This window comes from Festucalex cinctus, chromosome 1 (genome assembly GCF_051991245.1).
Source record: "Festucalex cinctus isolate MCC-2025b chromosome 1, RoL_Fcin_1.0, whole genome shotgun sequence".
Classification (NCBI taxonomy): Eukaryota; Metazoa; Chordata; class Actinopteri; order Syngnathiformes; family Syngnathidae; genus Festucalex; species Festucalex cinctus.
The window spans coordinates 64,687,442-64,709,749 of record NC_135411.1 but is presented as its reverse complement, the minus strand read 5'-3'; the positions used below and the strand labels follow the sequence as shown (position 1 = coordinate 64,709,749).

Sequence of the window (22,308 nt, the reverse complement as noted above, 5' to 3'; positions counted from 1 at the left end):
ATGTAAAAAATGCACATAAAAAAACCTGTACATAAAACAATTGCACCTGTAAAAAAGAAATTTGTATCTGTAAAAGTCACGATTTGTACTTGTAGAAACGACAACTTGTAGTCAAAGAAGTCGCCACTAGGAGTCACAAGTGTTTTTTCTGCTGCTGTCCAGTTACGTGACTTTTGCACCAAATTTTTGACTACAAGTTGTCATTTCTACAGGAACACATCATGAATTTTATAGACACAAATTTACACTTCTTTCTACAGGTACAATTTATTATAATTTTTACTACGTACAGATTTATTTCTTTTACGTAATTTTAATTTTAGTACACTCTTTTTTACAGGTAATTTTTTACATGTAAACTTTGTTTCACACACATTTTTTTACAGATACAAATCATGACTTTTACAGATATAAATTTTTTTTTTTACAGTTACAACTTTTTTTTACAAGTCACTTTTGCGCCATATTTACTTCCATATGTTTCCACCTTTCGTGTGGCTCTTCTTCGCTGTAGAAGCTCTTTGTCACGCACGCCAAGCAGCGACTGCTGTCCTCTGCTGGTTAGAGTTAGTCATTGCAACAATTAAGCAAACTCAGAATACGAACTGCACTACAAATTATATTAGTACATGGAAACAGTATTACTCTAAACAGAACAATTACGAATATAACTATGCCACATTTGGATAAGACAGGAAAAAATTTTATGGTAAACAAATGTGAAGACGTCATGCTCTGACAAACACATTTGTGAACGGTGCTCACCACATTGAAATTGGGTTACAAAATGCTAAATTGGAAAAAGATTTTATTTAAGACAGTGGGACTCAATGAAACTTATAATTCCATCCAATCTTAACATCTTAATCTGCGAATCCTCTCGTGAGAATGATGTTGACTGTACAGTCTGAGATGTGCAGTGTGATGTAAGCATATGAAGAACATAGCGGGATGCATCCCACCCACTCCAGAGTTGGAGGAGGAGAACCTGTGGACAGTCAGTATCGCAATGTGAAGAGTGGGCTGCCTGCAGCCTTAATTATCACAATCCTTCTTCTTCACTGGTTGTCCGCAGGTCAGAAGGAGGTGGAGGCTGAGAAAAGTAACATTACTCGACTAAAATACTACTGAAAGCTAAGCTATTCTTATGCAACCGTCATGAATTATATCATCAATAGTACATCATCTATTTAATTGCCTTTGTATGAACATATTTGCACTTTTTTAGTTTTTGCATGATGATGATCAAACTCACTGGCTTTTTGAGAGCATTTGGTCCAACCAAAGACATTACATAATGTTACACCCTGCAGTTGACGCGAGCACAATTCTTCTTTGTTGTGGCTGCTGGAGGACAAATCACACCTTCCAATGAGTGAGAACAGACCTATCAAAATCTCTTACAAGTTCAACAAGAAAAGACTCTGATGAAAGAATGGAAAGTGTTAGAAAGTTTGATATATTTTGGATATTACACTGTCCAAAATCTCTAATGGGAATGAACAGGCAACATGTTGACAAAATATCAGCCAGTGTTTTGGGAAATGAATGCCCTTGTTGAAAAATGTCAGGGAAAAGTCATCTTTGACCTGTGGATGCGAAACGTCAAGCAATCAATCTTCACATCGTTTCCCATGTGAGAGACTATTCTCAATATAATGTGGCACTTCTCTTTTCCATTCGCATCAGCTAGCTTGTTTTTTTTTTGTTTTTTTTTACCCATTCTTCCTCTCAGGGTGCAGACAGTTTTAACGTTTTGAAAAACGGGAGCATGGGAAAGGAAACCGATCTTGAAATAAGATCCAGTAGGACAGGGAGAGGCTGAGAAAGGAAAGTGAGCAAACTGATTGGGGAAGTAAATGTGATAATGATGATAACTAGAGCTGCAAGCAGCCCTGGTCACGTTGGGGGACAAATACTCTTGCCAGGCATGAAGTGCGTGCAAACTTTCATGAGTTTTCACCTAAGTTTAGATTCTCAAAAACAAGCATCATTTATCTTTTCAAACATTCCGTCGCCACGGCAACAGCAAGCAATGAAACAAAAAGCTTTCAATAACTTTCATCACAAACATATTTAGATGAAATACCCAAAGTTTGAAGACGATCAAATAAATTCGGTAGGAGTGACAAATTCTAACATGAACTCATTCGAAATGCCGGACTTGTTCTATTTCCTTGAAATCATCACTGCCCAAACATGACTTTGCAAAGACAGAGCCACCCACGGACCAGCAGCTCTTTACAGTTCAGTCTACCATCGACTAAGCAGAAGAATCAAGGTCACCAAAACTGTCTGGTCATATCGCTTTACGCTGTAGTTCGGAGGCAAGCTGACATGCAGCTGAGCACATCACTCACACTTACTGGTTGCGTCCAGTCCACACTTACAGCATGCGATTACGGCAACAGGCCGATTGGATTACAGAACGGGGTACTGACTCGAATACTGCCCGTAAACACAGTTGACCAACTTCCTGTGTAAGGTACAGAGTACACAAGAGGTGACAAATAGAAGTCAGGCGGTGTTCAAACATGCAAAGGGGTCACGCCGTTTTGTAGGGTTCTGAAAAGAAAAAGTGTAGTGCACTCAAAATTACCCACAATGCACTTGGAATAGTAATAAACAGGTTGAGTGAAATAAATTCTACTATTTTGCTACTCGTGTCCACATTGTAGCACAGTGTTTAGTTTAACTAACCAACCAGCATGTAGAGGAAATCTCGGTTTAACGAATCTACACTAAGCCAGCCTACTGTAAATTTAATCACTTGCTAGTCTAAAGAGTCTAAAGAGGTTCTCAATGCCTCTTTGCTGCCCCCATGTGTTAACCTGCAGTCATTTGGCCTATTTCACGTGGGAGGAAAAAAACAAAAGAACTGAAGCTTTTGTTAAATACATTTTATTCCACAACTGACATGAAGCAGTCTGGCACTTTACCAAAACTACAGATTTAACTTTACAAATATTTGGGTTGAATGGAATATCGCAACATAATGGATGAACGCTGTGTGTAATGTAATGTATCCTGCGTATTTGCGATTTTGTAGGATTACCGCATTTCAGGCAACCACCTGCCCTTAAATCTCAACCGTCCAGAAACCCCCCCCCAACCCGGTTCTCCATACACTTTCTTACGACAGCCACTGATCTTCATCTGTCATTGTCAGGATGTCTGTCACCAGGCCAGTGCCGATGGTTTTGTTGCCGTCTCGGAGAGTGAACCTCTGACCTTTCTCCAGGACCATTGGTTGTCGGAGTGTGAGGGTCAAGGAGGCGTCCTCCCCCGGCATCACCATTTCCTGAAGGGACCAGATCAGATGGCATGCTTACTAGGGGTGCGCATCTCTCCACAAAAGATTATTTGATACGATTGAATTAACTTCTGATTTGAAAGTGTAATGCTTCGATTTGGTTCGATTCGGTCTGATTACAATTCCATTCGATATGTTACTGAGTCCGTACTCTGGACTGTAGCTCTTGTCATGTTTATTAATACTAGGGGTGTCAAATTAGCACATTAATATCAAGTTCATTTACAGTTCCTTTGACGCCACTAATTTTTTTTAACACTCGATTAACGACCGCCCCTATTTAGAAAGAATGTAGTAGATTCACTAAAGGTTTGTGTCACCTTTGCACGGCACTAACCGGTAAAAATGGAGCAATCCGGGAGTGCCTAATTCACTAAACACGCGCAGATGGGGAAATCCATCACTAAGTGCTTGCCAACCAGATTGCGCCACGGTGCGCCAGTGTTATTTGCGCGGATGAAAATTAGGTAATTTGCATACATTTGATGCAAAATATGCCCACCCCAATGCAACTCATTGATATACAGTGTCTAATTCACTATCCATCCATCCATCCATCCATCCATTTTCTTGACCGCTTATTCCTCACAAGGGTCGCGGGGGGTGCTGGCGCCTATCTCAGCTGGCTCTGGGCAGCAGGCGGGGGACACCCCGGACTGGTTGCCAGCCAATCGCAGGGCACACAGAGACGAACAACCATCCACACTCACAAGCACACCTAGGGTGCCAATTAACCTGCCATGCATGTCTTTGTCCCCCGGTGGGGGAGGGGGGCGTAATTTTAGGATCATTTTTACGTGCCAGATGCATATATCAACATCTGAAAATATATTTTTAATACATGATTGCACCAATAATTTGTACTTTATGAATGAATGACGTTGTCATCCTCTCTGCTCTGTACAGCTTAATGGAACTAAATGAGGAAAACGCTTCTGCACCGCTCGGTCCTACCTCCCTTTCTGATAATGTCATCTTTCTCGCAACTGTTACTATAACAACCATGTTCTTGGCGCAAATCCATTGCCGTGTATGGTAAATCAGGCATAAATTTACTCCAGGCTTTCAGTTTTGTGGGCGTGTTTGCGCCGGTATATGATTAGAGCAATATCCTTATTGAATAGGTGGGTAACTGGGCGCAGACTGCGGGTGCAGTTGTGGTGCAATATTTTGAGCTATTAGCAGATACAGCGCATTCTTAGTGAACCTACTCCACAATGTTTAAGGAGCAGAAATGTTATCACTACCACCAATTAGCACCAAGCTAAATTATTACAGCCATCCTAGAGGTCTCCATGGGCACTCTCGGATCCATGTGAGAGCAAAGAGCCAAATGAGTGACTCGTCCAAGCCACTTAAGCTTTTGATGTGAGGCGTATTTTATTCAGCAGCTCCAAAAGATAGTTCGTGTAAGTGTAACACATCGATGCTTTCTGGTTTGTTTGCAGTAAAACTGCATCACTTTATAATGAGCGTTCATATTGAACTTAAAAGTAAAAGCATTCAACACTGTGCAAAGGAGTCACCATCACACAATTTAGGAGTAATAAATTTAATCATATTGCATATATTTGTGGGGACTGATGTCGTTATTTTATAATTTAAAAAATGTGCAGAAGTTTACAGCTAACTTTATGTTAAAAATTAAACATCTCTTAATATGAAAAGAAAAATGCATGGAGCTGTCACCAATGTCTAACAAATGCAATTATGCCATCTAGGGGAAGAAAAATGACCTCAACACAAATTATTGTCACACTCTGCTTTTACAGAACAGTACTTTTTTTTTTTTAAACTTCAAACAATTTTACTAATCATCATAAAATTTCCGTATCATGACTAAAAGATGCAACCATATTTGAATTAGGTTAACATTTTTTTTCAACTTTTATGTTAAGAGTATGAAAAATTAGGGGGGAAATTATTGTATATTTTATTGTACATGTGTAAAATGTGTCATTTATTTATGATTAATTGTGAGTTAATTATTGAAGTCATGGGATTAATTATGATTAAAAGTCTTAACGGGCTGACACCCCTAATTGATACACAACAAGTACAATGTCTCCAAAACTCAAACTATCCAGATTAATTAAATAAAAAAACAAAAAACTAATCATTAGCAACATCCAGGGTTATTATAGTTTTGGAATTATTTATTTTAGTTAGTTTTGATTTCGCTTTGAGTTTTGTTTTTTAAATTTACCTAGTTCTAATTAGTTTTCAGGGTGGTTCTGTTAGTTTCAGTTATTTCATAAATGCTTCGTTTTAGTTTAGTTTTAATTAGTTTCAGTATAAGTTTTTTTTCTGAATGTGTATGACTTGTGCGCAATATTTAAAAAAACACTATAGGAGCGACATCATCTGAGGGTGCTTTTCTCTTGGCTGCTGCTAGATGACATCACTTCTATGTGACACACTCTCAAACATCTTTATTCCGGTTCATATAAAAAATAAATTGACTTAAAAGCAGATTTAAAATCATTCCCAAAGGCTCATGCATTAAATTAATTACCAAAGACTAAAATGAAGGACATTTTTGCTATAATTATAGTTTTGTAAACATAAAATGTAGTTTCACTTAGTTTTCTTTCTTTCTTTTTTTTTTAACTCATTCACTGCCATTGACGGAAAAAGACGTAAAATTTTTGCTGGGCAGGCAGTGAATGTGTTAAAGAGCCTTTTCGTTTTTTTTTAATTTTGTTAACTAACTTGTTTTTAAAATGTTTGTTTTTTTGTTAGTTTTAGTTAACTAAAATAACCTTGGCAACATCAAACAGATTTATATCTGGTGTACATCTCTAAAAGATAACTGTGGACAAATAAGCACACACCTTCTCCGGGGGCAGCGTGACTCTGCAGGCCATGTCCCACGTTAAAGAAAACATGACAGGCTGGAAGGTGGTGACAAAGGGCTTGTGTCGTCCTCCCTCCTCTTTACTCAGAACATACACCTGCGACACAGGATGCACACGCATGACTCGCACGCTCATGGCGGAAAAAGGAGAACCTCTTGAAGTAGCATCTTCCAAACCTGAGCCTTAACTTTCTGATGAGGCTTGATGGATCCCGGCTTGCACATCACCATCCCCCTCCTCATATCCTCCCTCTTCAGGCCTCGGACCAGAGCGCCCAGGTTGTCTCCAGCCTCGGCCCGATCCAGAGACTTGTGAAACATCTCGATACCTGTGAGGACGACACAGTTACACTCAAATGTATCATTATCATCATTCAAAAGGTGCAAAGTCTGAAATAAATGTGACACTAGTCACCATCTTCAATGTCTTTCCTTTTTGTTTCTTCCACTTACCTGTAACCACAGATTTCAAGCTGCGACTGTGACCCACAAACTCACACTCGTCCCCTTTCTTGACGACACCCCTCTCCATGGTGCCCGCCACTACCGTCCCCCTGCCTGAACGCACACACAAATGGGACAAATGAAATAATTTTCAAACCAATAGCATCGCATAAAATGAAGCTTTGAGTCAAATAATAATATTTTTTCATTATTTAGTTCCATTAAAAAAACAAACAAAAACAAGGTCAGTTACAACAATAGCCATTGCAATAAAAGAGTAACATTAAATATTAAACTTTTCAAGGACATCGTCAGATTTACAGCACTGTAAAATACTATAGTAAATATCAATAATCATATTAATAAATTAATCTCTGACAACATCAATCTAAACTGAGTGCTATATGCTATAAATAGCTATTGTATTCATTAGACAGCGCAGTTGTACCTTGTGTTCTGACCTGTGAGAGTAGGTTAATCTAGATTAAAAGTAGACTACTGTATTTCATTTTTATATGTTAAATAAATCCTGCCACATGTTTTCTAAAGCGATTCCCAGCGGACTTCGGATGAGAAGCAGGTAAATTGCAGCAATTTCAGCACACATACAGACTAACATCCATTCACTCTCACGTTCACACTTAATAGAAAATTTATGGCCTTTCAAATGTTCTTGGAATGCGGAACGAAGGGGGGAAAAAACCCCAAAAAACACTGATGTTATTAAACCTAAATTACATGGCACAATACAAATGGATGAAAGCTTGACACTTTGAAATGGGGTTCATACAGGGCTGGGTGATATGGCAAACAAAACAAAACAAATTATTATTATTATTATTATTATTATTATTATTATTATTATTATTACTACTGTCTAATCTCGATTATTATCATGATTATTTTTTGTGTTTACTGCCAGTTTTAGAGCATCTGTACTGAAAACTAAAGGAAATAGAGAATACTTCAAGATTTAATTAATCATATGTACTATACTATAGTACAAGTACTATAAATATATATATATTTTTTTATTAAAATATGAAAATAAAAAATATGTTTTAAATGTACTCAACATTACAACAATTGTAAAAAAAAAAATATTTTCAAAATGAAGAAAAACATTTTTGGTAATGTTGTAATAGAGTGCAATGTCTATTTCCGACCAGCAGAGATCAGCGTTCACTTCCTTACCAGAGGCTTTAAAGAAGGTGCAATCTAAATACAAAGAGAAGCCACACACACTTTAGTGCAGTGTTTCTCAATTCGGGTCCTCAGGCCCCCCCAGCCAGCCTGTTTTCCATGTCTCCCAATTGCAACACAGGTGAGGATCATTATCAGGCTTCTCCAGAGCTGGCTGATTAGCTGTCATTGGAATCAGCTGCAATGGGAATTGGGAGACATGGAAAACAGGCTGGGTAGGGGGGCCTGAGGACCCGAATTGAGAAACACTGCTTTAGTGAAACAGCTGTGTGACAGGGACCGCATACTTTGGATTGTGTAAAACAGAGGGATTTTTTTTTTTCCTGCGGTGTATCATCCCAACTGAAAATCAAATCATTATAGGGAAAAAAACTGATACATTTTTGCTTGGTGAAAGAACAAATGTGAATACAAACAGAAGACAAAAAAAAAAAAAAAAAAAAAAAAAAAAAAACAACAACCATATTTCCTAATGATGGGAAAATGAAGCTTCATGAAACACTTGCAATATTCTTTGATTCCTCGATTGGGCTCTTGGTTTAAAGATTAAGGCTAGTGCAATAGAAATTAATAAAATTTCCATGAATCAAGAGTGCCATCTAGTGGAGTCAAAAAATATCACGTCAAATATCATATCAAGTGTTTCATGAAGCTCCGTTTGTCCATTACTAATTATTTCCAAAAAGCACTATGTCAGGCTGTCAGCATCAAAGTGTGCAGAGTCATTTACATCGATTAACTATTTTTGAAAAGTAAGGCTCTCGCTCTTAGCCGCTATTTTCCGATTTGATTTAAAAAACCACTAGCGTTCTGTAGCAATCCTTGTGGGTGGGTCGCGGGTTGGGTAGTTTCCCATGGTCTTGACGGGCCGTGAATGCAACACAGACTTTTTGTTTTGGTAAGCTAAGCGCCTTTGGAGCTGTTGTGTTCTGGCGTGGTTGCGGCCGACAGTTACTTGCAAATTGTCATAAAAGAGTTGTTTGTTCACCGCTTGGCCTGATTATTTCACCAGTGCAACAATACATGGACATTAAAAGAAGCTGCGGCGGCGCCAGCTAAATGACTGAGTAATGACGAGCAATCATCATTTTGTCCGTCCTAATTTTCAATCATGAAATCGGACGACACACCATATGGCCACATGCAGACCTATTTAACCTCATAAGAAACTCAAATGTATCAGCTGCTGCCACACACTTGTGTATACAATCAGTTGACACGCGACACTACGGCAGCCAAAAAGTCATAACTCACAACGGTGAAGTGTTGTTTTCAAAGATCAAACAGATTAAACATTTGAGACACTCGTCTCAAGGTCTCATGAGAAGAAGAAGAAAAAAAATAAAAAATAATCACCAAAATTACGTGCACCAGGCTTTAGTTACAGCGGTGACGGTCCTGCTACCCCTTTCTTTCTTTCCCTCCTTCCGTTGGGTTTCAATGAGCATTTAAATCGCACGTTTTCACGATTACGTAATGGCGTGTTGTCAAATTGCAATTTAATCGCAATTGCAATTAATTGTTAAGCCCTAATTTATGCCATGTTTGATCAAGTAAATATAGGTGCTTTTCCATTACCCTTTTTCGCAAAAATAAAAGCGATATTGTACTATTTCGATAAAGTACAATTTTGAATTGTCGATGTTTCCATTGAAGAGAGTTTCGCTTCTGAGGCGCAATTCTCGGAATGTCCCGTCTCGCGAGACCTCGCTGCTCTGTAGGAGGTGCTCATGATGTTTACGGTAGACGGACACCCGATGTAGTTATATTACGTTAAAAAACACTCACCCCTCATCGGGCGGTTTCGGGCATTAGGTGTTGGTGTTGTGTATGTCCCTCCGCAGTCGGCAAGCAGTTCTGACATGAAAGCGAGTGGCCCCGTACTTCCAACTTCCTGTAATCCTAAAATGTTGTTGTTCCCATGCAGAGGCTGGGTAAAAGGCGGGCTACAAATTATTAAAAGTTCCTGAAGTTTTCTGGCGTCTTCCCTGCTAAATTAACCAGACATGGCAGGACAGGATTTCAAGCTCTCCTCTCCTTCAACTTTTCGAAGGAGGCTCGCTCGATTACACCTCTCTCTCTTTTGCGCTCATGACGTGCAGTAGCCGATACAAATCACTTCAGCATATAAAACTAAAATACAAAACCGAAATTAATAATTCTCAAAACAAACAGTAATTGCAAGTTTAATAAAAATACACAAACAACGTGTTACATTCCTTTCCTCCGTGACCGGGCGGGTGTCACATGACTACTAATGCGCAAAAAGTGTTTCCATTACCCTTTTGCGAAATAGTTCTTTTTCGATACGTCTCAAAAACCCCCTCATGAGAGCGCAAAAACTTTTTTGCGATATTTGAGAGTTTTTCCGTAAATCCAGTGTTTCCATTACCAGCATACTTTTGCGAAACATGCCTTTTGCGCAAAACTGAGGGTAATGGAAACGCACCTTATGTTCACAGCTGATCCGTGATTGACCTGAAATAAAATGAAAAAAAAATCCCCCAGCCCTGGGTTCATACTTGGTCATACCTGGGATCGAATAAACTATTTCGATAGGCAGAAGGAACGTCTTTTCCAGTTCTCTTTTGGGCAAGGGTACATACGAATCCAGAATCTCCAGCAGTTTCATCACTGCATTGATGCCAAGCTCCGGCTCACGACCCTGACACGACACGACAAATATTCAGTCAAAACTTCAAAGTGTCCAGTCAATGACTGGAGCCACGTGCTGTCTTCACTCACCTCCAGAGCACAGAGGGCAGAGCCGATCACAACAGGCGCGGTGTTGCCGTCATAACCGAGTTCTGTGAGAAGCTCACGAATCTCAATCTCCACCAACTCCAGCATCTCCTTGTCATCCACCGCGTCTGCCTTGTTGATGAACACCACCACGTGCTTCACGCCAATCTGCCTCGCCAGCAGCAGGTGCTCCCGCGTTTGCGGCATCTGGCCGTCAGTGGCCGCCACCACCAGGATGCAGCCGTCCATCTGAGCAGTGCCTATGATCATGTTCTAAAAAGGAAATACAACGACAAGTAAATTGACATGTCCATTCCAGCCACGTCACAATTTTGTTTTTGATTCAAGCGGTGGCATGTCTGAAGCTTCTCTGAACACACATTTTGTCTAGCAACAGAAAGAAAAAAGAAAATCGTAACCGGAAAAACTTACAAGTTGTATGTCTAGCTTGTTCTCACAGATGGAAAAAAAAAAAGAAAGCTTACCTTGACGTAGTCAGCATGACCAGGGCAGTCTGTGTGAGCGTAATGTCTGTTGGCTGTCGTGTATTCAATATGAGAGGCGTTGATGGTGATTCCTCGGGCCTTCTCCTCAGGGGCGTTGTCAATTTCCTCATACTTCTTAAAGTTGGCACCACCAACGTCTGCGAGTACTGAAGATTTAAGACAAACAATACAGTTTAACTACTAACTTTGAATACTAAGTCCAGTCATCCATCCCTCCATTTGAAAAAAGAAAAATAACAATTCAAAGCCTTGGACAATTAAGAGCAGATTTACTGCGACAATTAGAAAGTGGTTACCCTTTGTGATAGCTGCAGTTAGGGTGGTCTTGCCATGATCGACGTGTCCAATGGTCCCGACGTTGACGTGGGGCTTGTCTCTGCTGTAAGTCTTCTTAGCTTCTGCAGCGAAGGTCCGCCGACTCAGCGGTACAGCACACTGTAATTTAACAGATTCAAGATCAATTTCCATCAAGATTTATACAGTAAGTATGTATTCTATCTATTTTGTGCAGGGGAGTTTGTGTGCACTCACTATTTTAAAAGAGCTCTGCACCAGTCTTGGTGAGGTCAGATGAAGAGCTGAAGACAAGAAAATTGCGTTAAATGTAAAGGGTAGTGCTACAGAGTGCACTTTAGTTTCAATCAATGCATGTACAAAAATTACATATCTTCTTCAGTCAATAAATCTGCAAGCAGCATCATCACACAAAAACGCTAAGCAGGTCTTACAAAAGCTATTCTCGTACCAAAATGAAACGGGAAATGTATTTAAAACGTGACTCCAAGTCGCACTAGTATATATATCGAACCATTTCCTGACAATACTATAATATAAAAAATACCAATTATAAGTGAATAATAATTGATCAAATTTTCATTCAATTTAGCTGTCGGTATTGTTAGCATACAATCGTGTAACGTGACCTTGCTTTACTATGAGTACAGACAGCATCATCCCCTTTTGTTTAGGTTTGCGATCACAAACTAGACCATGTTCACAACTACACGGAGTGATGCAAATGAACAATCAAAAACACAAATATGGAATCTTGGGCTTGAAGAATTCGAATATTAAACCATTTACCGGAGACACAAGCACGCAGTCCTAAAAGCGCCGCCATCTTGGTCAGTCAGAATATCCAAAGATGAAGAGTACACCAAGAGGGATATTGCAAGTGTAACGCATTTAGTGGAATAGTGTCTATTTTTCCTCGTTCTAGTATAGTGCCCGACCACCTAAAATGAGAGTAATACGCTCTTTAATCATTTGACATTAAAATATTATATGTTTATTAAATAATATAAAACGTTGCGTATTAGTAAGGTTGTTTATTATTCTCTGGCTTCCACTAGTACTCTCTGAATGTCCCCCAACTCTGACGTTTTTTCCCTTACCTTAACTCCGTTAATAGACAGTTTTCCTTAAATGTTCAAAACAAATTAGACATTTTTTTTCTTAAATTTCCTTAGATTGTTATATGAATTATATAATTCTTGATTACAATATGTTGTTTATTTTAGTTTACAATCAATTGTAAATATTCCTCCGACTTTAGTCAGACTGGAAAGACGGCTGTACAGGATATGCCAAATGACTTTGCGGCTATAGTTTTCCCATTACGGTAAAACATGGCAGCTTCCTGGCCACTCATGCGCTTGCTTTAGCGAGAATGTTCTAGTGCTTACATGGGTCTTCTGGTTTAAAGAGGTGTCAACTTCTGGCCATCAAAAAGGGGTCCGTGATCACATTTGCTCAGTATCATTTCGTGATCGTTTGAAGGTAAGTTGGATTTAAATATTTTCATGTAAGCCCTTTGCTGCTATGTACCGAACATGATTTTGGTGCTATATCGGTGATCCTTCATTTATTAATGGATGGGTCTGGACATTAGACCAAGGATTGGGTTGCGGGAAAGTCCTAAAAAATGCTGTGCCTGTGCCCTTTGGGTCCTTGAGGACTCCTCAGTTTACGGCGGGACCACTAGTAGTAACGCACCCTGCACAGTGCACATCATAAAATCTCATTACGTGGTATAAAATGCACACTCGGCTGCTGATGTATTTACTGCTTTGTTTATGTCCTAAAAGTGTTTTTTTTTGTATTATTATACAAATAGGCCTATTGTAATTTTAACTTTACTACTGCGTTAGTGTAGGTCAGTAGTGCCATGTTCCGACTTCTGTCCTAAATGTGCATGAACTTGGGTCCTGTGACTGGTTTTACGTGATGTATTTTTCCCCTTTCAAGCGACATGTCGGAGGACAGACAAAATAGAAGATATCCCCAGAATCTTCAGGGGGTCTTACAGTTGGCAATCGATGCTAGCTCCGGTGCAGAGGGACCTGATCCTGTGGAACCCATTTCAGTGGAGGTTGGTCCTGGAAAAATTGGATTTCGGAAGACTTTGACAACACAACAACACATACAAATTGCATATTGAAACCATTGCAAGCCAATGCTTGTATACAGTGGACCCCCTTTTAGGAAAGCACTGTATTCTTTAGTGCTCACTCTCTCACTTGCACATTTCTCTGAAAAAGAGGAAAGGTTTGCTTGCTTTATATGATAATTTGCCACTCATAGTTGAAACTGACACATGTAACAAATTAAACACTTTATTCAAAGACCAAAATGATCAACCAAACCATTTGTAAACAACAGTCTGCTCGCTTAATGCTAACATAAAAAGTGAAATCCCAAACACATAAGCATGAATGTTATGGTAATTGTAAAGCTTCACACGATTGCAGTTGTAACACACATGGTACAGCATGACATACAACTAAAGAAAATTAGAGTTTGTATATTTAAACAACAAAATGTTAAAACAAATAACGCAGTACAGATCGTTACTCACAAACATATATCGATAACACTTTTTTCAGGCTGCACGAGTACTCAACACTTGAGTACTCACCGATTCCACTAGAACTTTTAATACATAAAATTTCCATTAAAAAAAAAACAAAAAACTGATGGATCATTTTAAAGAAAGACCTATACATCCCCAATATAGTATTTTTAGCAACTAGCATGTACTACTTTGGCATTATGTCATTATGAACCATGGCAATCTTGTAATACCATCTGATAGTCTTTTCTTGTGTTTATTGTCTTTTAGAGGAGCGCGTGGCTCAGGGAGGCTCTTGCAGATGTCTGCAAAGGACAGATGGATGAGGTGGAGCAGATGAAGCAGTGTTTGGCTATCTTGAACAAGGACGAGATCAACGGCGAGGGGGATAGGGAAGAGGATGAGGAAGATGAAGATGAGCGAGAATCAGTCTTTGAGCTGCTGTCGGATTTGTGTGAGAATCTGGACAATGCCAGAGGTCAATATGATTGTTTCATATGATATGAGTGAGAGCAACATGCAACAGACAATAACCTAATTATGTCCCCACGCCGCTCACAGACCTGATGGTTCTGGGAGGCCTGGATGTGTGTGTCTCCAAATATTTGTGTCATGCCCAAAGTCGTCTGAGGTGGAGCGCCGCTCACCTGACCGCCACCTGCGCCCAGAACATGCCACCAGTGCAGGATCACCTGTTAAAAATAAGCGCTTTGCCGAAGCTTCTACAGCTGACAGACTCGGACCCCCACCCCACAGTCCGAGTCAAAGCCCTTTATGCGGTCTCATGTGAGTGCAGTGACTTGATGCTCAGTTTCAAATGGATGATGTTGGTTTCATCCCGTCTCTTGTAACCGGCAGGTCTGGTTCGAGAGCAAGACGCGGGAATGGAGGCCTTTCTGGCCCACGATGGTTTCTCAGTTCTCATGAGAGGCATGCAGTCAGAACATGAGAAGCTCCAGACCAAGTCGGCCTTCCTTCTGGTCAATCTGCTGACATCACATCCTGAACAGAAAGGTACAAAACATGATGAATGATTAGTTTTTCATGAGATATCATGCTATCGCGTTAACTTTAAGTCCCTTGAACGGCGCTAATTTTCCAGTCACGACGCAGCAGAACGTCCGCATCAAAATTACCCAATAAAAATACACTGGAGCTAAAACAGACAATGTTTAAGGGGCAGAATGTTATTTGGCATTTACCATTTGTTCTGTGTAGCATTACCGCCGTTTCCATGCTTTAAAAGAACGCACTTGGTTAGCCGTTAGCGACAAGCTAGGTAGCTCCAGCTCTCAAAGAAGTCTCCATGGGCACTCTCAAACCCCCATGAGAGCCAAATGGACGCCGTCTTATCTATTGGAGTGACCCTAATCCACTTGATCTTTATATGTGAGACATATTTTATTCAGCAACTCCAGAAAATACCTCGTAAGTGTAACACATAGTTGTGCTCTTGGCTCACTTGCAGGAGAGCGCCGATCGGCTCTGGCTTCCAGTGAAGCGCCATCACTTTACAATCAATGCACATCGGACAACTTACCAAAATAAAAGCATTTAATGTCGTGAAAAGGAGTCACTATAACACAATTTAGCCTGTAATAAATTAATAAATAATAATGTATATATTTAAGGGAACTGGCTTCAAGTTGTATTTTACCATTTAAAATTTTTTTCAGAAGTTCGCAAGTTACTTCATGTTAAGAATTAGGTAGCTCTTAATATGAAAAGAACACAACGATATTTTATGGTTCATTTCCAGTAAAAGGTGCATCATTTTAAAATGCGTATCTGTGTTGAACTTAACAAAATAAAAGCATTCAATGTTGTGCAAAGGAGTCACTATAACACAATTTAGCAGTAATAAATTAAATAATGCATATATTTGTGGGGGCGGCACGGTGGTCGAGTGGTTAGCACGTCCGCCTCCCAGTTCTGAGGACTCCGGTTTGAGTCCAGGCTCCGGCCTTCCTGTGTGGAGTTTGCATGTTCTCCCCGTGCCCGCGTTGGTCTTCTCCGGGTACTCCGGTCTCCTCCCACATTCCAAAGACATGCAAGGCAGGTTAATTGGACGCTCCGAATTGTCCCTGGGTGTGCTTGTGAGCGTGGATGGTTGTTCGTCTCTGTGTGCCCTGCGATTGGCTGGCAACCAGTCCGGGGTGTCCCCCGCCTACTGCCCAGAGCCAGCTGAGATAGGCTCCAGCACCCCCCGCGACTCTTGTGAGGAATAAGCGGTCAAGAAGATGGATCGATGGATATATTTGTGGAGTCAAGTTGTATTTTACAGTTTTTAAAATGTGCCGAATTTCACAAGTCACTTCATGTTAAAAATTAGTCGGCTCTTAATATGAAAAGAAAAATACACGGAGCTGTCACCATTGTCTTACAAACGCAATTATGCCATGCAGTGACAGAAAAATAATACAAATCAATGTCACACTTGTTTGTTTTTTTTACAGTACTGTACCTATTTTTAATTTGAATTTTTTTTTTTTAAATGAAATTACAACAAAAAATGGAACCATATTTCTATTAGGTTAACATTTCTTCCCACTTTTAGTGTGAAAAATTAGAAAACAAAATATTGTACACTTTATTATAAGTTTAGATATAAATTGAGATCTAAAATGTGCGATTAATTTGCAATTACTCGTGAATTAATTATTGAAGTCATGCGATTTAACTACGATTAAAACATTTTTAATCGACTGACACCTCTCGAACTTACATTACATTGTTCCTGCAGACACGGTGGTCTCCATGGGGATGGTGCAGCAGCTGGTTTCGGTGCTGCGCGCTCCACACTCACCTTTTCATGAGCACGTCCTGGGCGCCCTTTGTTGGTAAGACAGTTTGTCGATCTTTTTCTGTCTTTAGCATGTAGCAGCTGATGATTGGGTCAGTGACAATGTAGTCTTAAGTGAGCGAGGAAAATGAGATGCTGAATAATGCTGTATTTTCTTGCCTCTTGTGTCTGTTCAGCCTGGTGGAAGACTGCATGAAGGGGCTCACAGATTGTAGGGATCCGTCTCTCGGTCTTGAAGAGTTACTGCGGCTGCGAGCCAGGGAGCTCCAAGGGAAAGAGGAAAGTCGGGTATGTCAACCTACTATTTCAAAATACCTAGAAAACGTCTTTACCAGATAACAAAAAAGCACAAAGCGTCTCTCACTGTTCTTCAAAAAGGAACCGATTATACTGTGAGAACAAATAATTAATTGCAGCGTCCTACCGTGCATTCGTCCACTGGTATCGCCCATATTAGGTTTGTTTCTGAAACATCCGGGACGACTCATTTTACATGCGTGAGCAGACAATTAATCTCATATACATGATCATTGTGCTCAATTGGAAAACCCAATCGAAACCACAATGCACAAACAATGTCATTATGCAAATTGACATCATTTCCGCATTTAACTCTCTACAGTCAATACTGTAGCGCATTAAAAAGAAAAAGATCCTAACCTGAGCTGTATTTACTGTGCCTATAATGAAATTGAAAACTTTATTTTTTAACGTGGTTGACAGAGTGGGAGAGAAAAATGTGTTAAAAAAACAAAAAAAACAAAAATTTTGGAGTTATGTACATGTAGATACACACTGTGGCATTTTCGCCATAGAGAGAGAAAACAATGTGTAAACGCTGCGGAGATGTCAATGTATTCAAGTAATGCTCGTGTGGGACTGTCGTTCCTGTATACCAAAGACCCAAGATTCCTTGCTAATAGAGCATGCACACAAGGCAAACTAATGGGGTAGCCAATATTTGGGTTTTAAAAGGGTTGTTGACTGCATTAGTTGGCTATGGATGGGCTTGCAAAAGAACAAAACAAAAATCCACTGGTGGAACCGGGCTTCTTACAGTAAAAAACAAACAAACAAAAAATTCATTAATTTATTTATTTATTTTACAGGAATTAATGAGCTTCCATAGTGGGAGAGTGTGGAATTTATGGGAAAGTTTCAAAATATCACTAAGTTGTAATTATATTTACAGATGGTGTCATTATCGACGCTGTCTAGTGAAAAACGCGTATGTCTATTTTTCTCATTTTTTTTAGGTTTAAACTGAATGCAGACATCACAAAAACGTTCTGGACAGCAACGATATGTTTTATGTATCGGAAAGGCAGTGCAGGGCTCCATACTTCTTCTTTTCTTCTTCTTTCCCTTCCTTCTTTCCTCCCCTTTTTTTTTTTATTTATTTTTTTTTAAACTCATGTCACAGTGGTCCCTAACCTGAAATATTAAGGATGCAAGTAGAAGATTTATTGGTACACAATAAACTGACTTATAAAGTAAATATTCATCCCACTTCCATGAAAGAGCATCATAGCACGTCCTAAAGGGGCAATATATCTTTGACGCGTATCATATGCACTTGCTTTGAAATGATGACACTTTTTTTTTTTTTTTTTTTTTTTTTTTTTTTTCCCTTTTTCTTTTTAGAGCTCAGAATTGTTCATTTGGTAGTCTTACCGATTCAACGTCTTATCATCATTGCTCTTTTTTTTTTTTTTTTGTGCGTGTGCGTGCAAATACGTCTAAATTTATACTCATTAATTCACCTAAAACCTCATAAAAATCCCATTACCTTAACCAGGTACTTCAGAGTCTCGCCAGAGTCGTGAGGTTCAAATGGTCAGGAGACCAGAGAGAAGGTCAGAAAAGATAAAAAGAAAAGAAAGATAAATCAAAGTGAAATCCATGACTAAATGTGATATTGTCTCTCAAATATGGCTAGAATAAAATTGTGACAAAATAAAATGAATTTTGATCAGACTTGACCTGGGCTTTCAAGGGTCACCCAAATGACATACTTCATGTTCGGATAAAATCCTGTTTTGGAAAATCCGGTGTAAAATGCTCATTTTCTGTCCTATTATTGTCAAACGTGAAATGGAATTAAAGGCAGAGTCTGCCGGTTTCACTCTGGAAAAGGCACTTTTTTTCTTTTTTTTTTTCCTTCGAGAGCTCAGAATTACGTGTGCGTGCGTGTGCATTCAAATACGTGTAAATTGATACTCATTAATTCACCTAAAACCTCATAAAAATCCCATTACCCTTCACCTTAACCAGATACTTTAGAGTCTCGCCAGAGTCGTGAGGTTCAAACGGTCAGGAGAGCAGAGAAAAGGTCAGAAAAGATAAAAAGAAAAGAAAGATAATTCAAAGTGAAATCCAGCACCGACCAAACACGTCCTGCCTTCCCCATGGTTACAAAATCAAATTCTTACGCCAACCCCAGAAACCTCTAAATTCCAACAAATTGAGGCGATCTCAAGTGACCAGAGGAAAAACTAAAGAGAGGAAGGAGGGAAGGATAGATAAAGCAAAGTGAGATCCACAGACACCAGCACCCACTGATTCAAGGGGCTGTGGGAGGGAGAGGCTACTTCTGTTGAGTTTCAGTAGATGCTGGTGTGATGGATCTGGCATGGCATGTATAAGGACCGCCACAAAAGAAAGAAGCCGTCAACCGCGGCCCAGCAAAGCCAGCACCAAATCAGCAAAAAAAAATTTTTTTTTAAATAAATTAGTAGAGAGCATATAATTCAAGAACAAGATTTTGGAAAACATTTTTAAAATGGTTTGGATGAAGTACAGAGGAGAAAAAAAAGGTTTTAAATGTGAATTTGGGAGTTCAAGGTTGAAGGAAAGTAATGTGGTGGTGACCACTGTCCGTGATAGGGTGGCGAAACAGCGCCCTCTATTGACCAGTGATGTAATTTTCAATCTATTCTGGTAAACTGTAAGGACTGCTTTTTACATAGCGCTTTTTCTGCATCATATGGCACCCAAATGGTGCTATTAGTTTCGGATGTGTTGGCAAGAGAGAAATTCCTGCACTTAATTTTTTTCTATCTTGCAACAGGAAGAAGTGGAATTCTGTGAGCGCTTAAGGATGGCTTGTTTTTGTGGACACCAGCCAGATGACCTTGTGATGGATCGCTGACCTCTAATGTGTTTTGTTCTCAAATGTTAATATGCTAACGGGCATTTAGCATAGGGATTCGTCATGTAAATGTGAATGCTTTTGTCTTACTGTGTAAACAGTCATTTTCTGTGTTATCCAACATGTTATAAATAAGCGTTTGGTCGTACATTGCCAGTAGTATTAAAAAAAAAAAATGTCTACCTTAAATGGTCAATCAAAATCGGTACCCGTGTAATCCTCAAAGGACTTTTAAACAGACTTAGATGTCATCAATTTTCTTTACACTGTATTTATTCATAACAAAAATGACAGACAGAATATTTTTATACATATAGAAAACAGTTCACATTGACAATTTTTGCTTAATGTAGTGTCACATTAAATTATTCCAAACCAATTGAAGCCATTCATCATTTTATAAACATTTATATATTTCAGCGTCAGTGTCATCCAGCAGCTACGCGTATTACACAGTGGTTTGTTAATACAGATGTTTCATTAAAACATGAGGAATGTTGCATGAATACTGGCTAAGCCCGCTTCCATTTTTCAAAGTCATTTTTGGCTTCCTTTGCCATCATGTCACCAACACTAATTAGTAGTTGTGCCAAGTAATATGTCACCATGACAACAGTGTTACCGTGTTGCACAGGCGCCACCTTAAACTGCTGCACAGCCAATGCAAGGTCAGACACCATGAAGGACAAACTTCCCAAGAGTGTAAACGTGCGACGGCTTCTGATAGCTAATATGGCCATCAGCGTGATTAAGACAACGTAGACGCCCACAGCGGGAGTTATTAGCTCTGAGTTTGGGTCCTTGCGCAAAAATGGAAACAAGTATGTGTAAAAGCCTCCTGCGATCACAACCAGGAGCAGATATAACAGGCCGGTCCATGAGGAAGAGGAATGTGCCTCGTAACGAGATGACAGGAAGGTCAGCGAGTAGAGAAGGTGAGCCACAGCAAATGCAGCCATTCCTAAAATGCAAGAAATACACAAAGCAGATTTACTTGCAACTATGTTTCCTTGACATTTATAGTGTAAATGAAGTTCAAAAATGAAAAGGTAAAAAAAATGAAAATAATAATCCTTATGTTTGTTACCGTGGAGGAAAAGCTCAGGCCACACTAGGCAGCAGTCGCCCACGGCTGAGAGGACGAGTCCTCCCGCCACACCCAGTACACTGTGACCTCCGTTCCAACTCACCACCGACATAGCCAACAGGAGTGTTGGGGCCGATTTGACAGCAGCCAGCATGATGGACGCTGGGGAGTCTGGAGTCCACACGTAGAAGTACGTGGCTGAGGCCAGGAAGAAAGGCGTGAGGGAGAAGATCAACACACAGGACTGGAAGAGAAGGAAACACGTGAAAAATAGGAACAAATTGATAATATTAACATTTTACAATGATGACATTCATGAAAATGAGATAATACCGTGTTTCTTCTCTGTCGTCTGTCATAGGCATCGGTCTCAAGGATGTCCATGTTATCCACTGAGAAGAGCGTTACCTCTTGTTCTGCTGCCTTGACTGACCTGCAAAAAAAAAAGTCAAAAAGCGAAAAAATAAATAAATAAAAGCCTCCCTCTTGTCCTGCTGTTCCTGTCAAAATGAAATCTCTGCTGTGTCTCGTTTCGAAGCCATGAACTTTAGACTGATCCTTGCTTTGTGATTACACTCTTTGATTATCACCCTTCCTTTCTCCCTGTTTTGAGTCATTGTGAAAGGAAATTTGACCTTTGACCTGTCGGTGACATCAACACAGCGCAAAGTTGATAAAACTTATGTAAAATTCAGTTACCACACATTGGATTTTGGCATATTAAACAGTAATTAGGAAAAGAAAATGGTATGCATGGCTGCCTCACAGTTCTGAGGTTCTAGGTTTGAATCCAGGCTCCGGTCTTCATCTTCCTTTTTAGAGATGGCATGTTCTCCACGGCCTGGGTTTTCTCCAGGTCCTCACACTTCCTCCCACTCATTCCAACAAAAACATACTTATTGGGTGAATTGTATACTCTAAATTGTCTATATTTGTTCATCTGGGTGTTAATGGTCGTTTTGCCATAAAGGCCTGCTTGGATGAGTTGGCAATTTTTATTTTTTTTAGCACGGCATGTATGTAGCTAAAATTCCCAATATCAAAGAGCCACGGCCACAAAGGGCGTTCTCGTTTTCGTTTGTATTACTCACTTTATACGCTAGGTGGCAACGCAGAGAAGACAAGCGGAAATTGATTCGAAGCAATGACGTAAGGCACACTCAACCTATGACATATTTCCCCAGAACTAATCACTAGCACAAGTTCATTATTTGTAAAATAATAATAATATAATAATGATAATAAAATAAAACATGTTGATTGCATTAATATTTAGTTTGTGTGTGACACGACGTGAAGAGGTAGGACTCAGACGCAGATGGTAAGTTGGCCAACAAGGCTGCAGTTTTAA

The 22,308-nt window shown here is 39.6% G+C and overlaps 3 protein-coding genes across 4 annotated transcripts; 1 reads left to right on the top strand and 2 right to left on the bottom strand.

Moving 5' to 3' along the window:
- Positions 1 to 2,885: 2,885 nt before the first annotated feature.
- tufm (Tu translation elongation factor, mitochondrial) lies at positions 2,886 to 12,335 on the bottom strand. The gene is made up of 10 exons (XM_077502589.1): positions 12,149 to 12,335; positions 11,597 to 11,643; positions 11,362 to 11,500; positions 11,045 to 11,211; positions 10,563 to 10,832; positions 10,350 to 10,482; positions 6,624 to 6,728; positions 6,348 to 6,499; positions 6,148 to 6,267; positions 2,886 to 3,301 (listed from the first exon to the last, which is right to left on the bottom strand). Exons 1-10 carry the CDS (start codon positions 12,183 to 12,185, stop codon positions 3,134 to 3,136), a joined length of 1,338 nt encoding a protein of 445 aa, XP_077358715.1. The 5' UTR covers positions 12,186 to 12,335; the 3' UTR covers positions 2,886 to 3,133.
- Positions 12,336 to 12,665: 330 nt separating this feature from the next.
- hspbp1 (HSPA (heat shock 70kDa) binding protein, cytoplasmic cochaperone 1) lies at positions 12,666 to 20,376 on the top strand. Of its 2 annotated transcripts, none has more exons than XM_077502612.1 (8): positions 12,666 to 12,844; positions 13,313 to 13,436; positions 14,187 to 14,394; positions 14,478 to 14,702; positions 14,775 to 14,930; positions 16,660 to 16,756; positions 16,896 to 17,007; positions 19,794 to 20,376. In XM_077502612.1, the coding sequence occupies exons 2-8, from the start codon at positions 13,317 to 13,319 to the stop codon at positions 19,815 to 19,817; spliced, it is 942 nt and encodes a 313-aa protein (XP_077358738.1). In that variant the 5' UTR covers positions 12,666 to 12,844; positions 13,313 to 13,316; the 3' UTR covers positions 19,818 to 20,376. The 2 variants fall into 2 exon arrangements, with proteins under 2 accessions (XP_077358738.1, XP_077358729.1); XM_077502603.1 differs by having other exon boundaries at positions 12,670 to 12,844; positions 19,790 to 20,376.
- On the bottom strand, positions 20,152 to 21,996 carry tmem86b (transmembrane protein 86B). Its single transcript, XM_077502625.1, has 4 exons — positions 21,724 to 21,996; positions 21,291 to 21,390; positions 20,958 to 21,201; positions 20,152 to 20,831 (listed from the first exon to the last, which is right to left on the bottom strand). Exons 2-4 carry the CDS (start codon positions 21,339 to 21,341, stop codon positions 20,383 to 20,385), a joined length of 744 nt encoding a protein of 247 aa, XP_077358751.1. The 5' UTR covers positions 21,342 to 21,390; positions 21,724 to 21,996; the 3' UTR covers positions 20,152 to 20,382.
- Between the last annotated feature and the right edge of the window lie 312 nt (positions 21,997 to 22,308).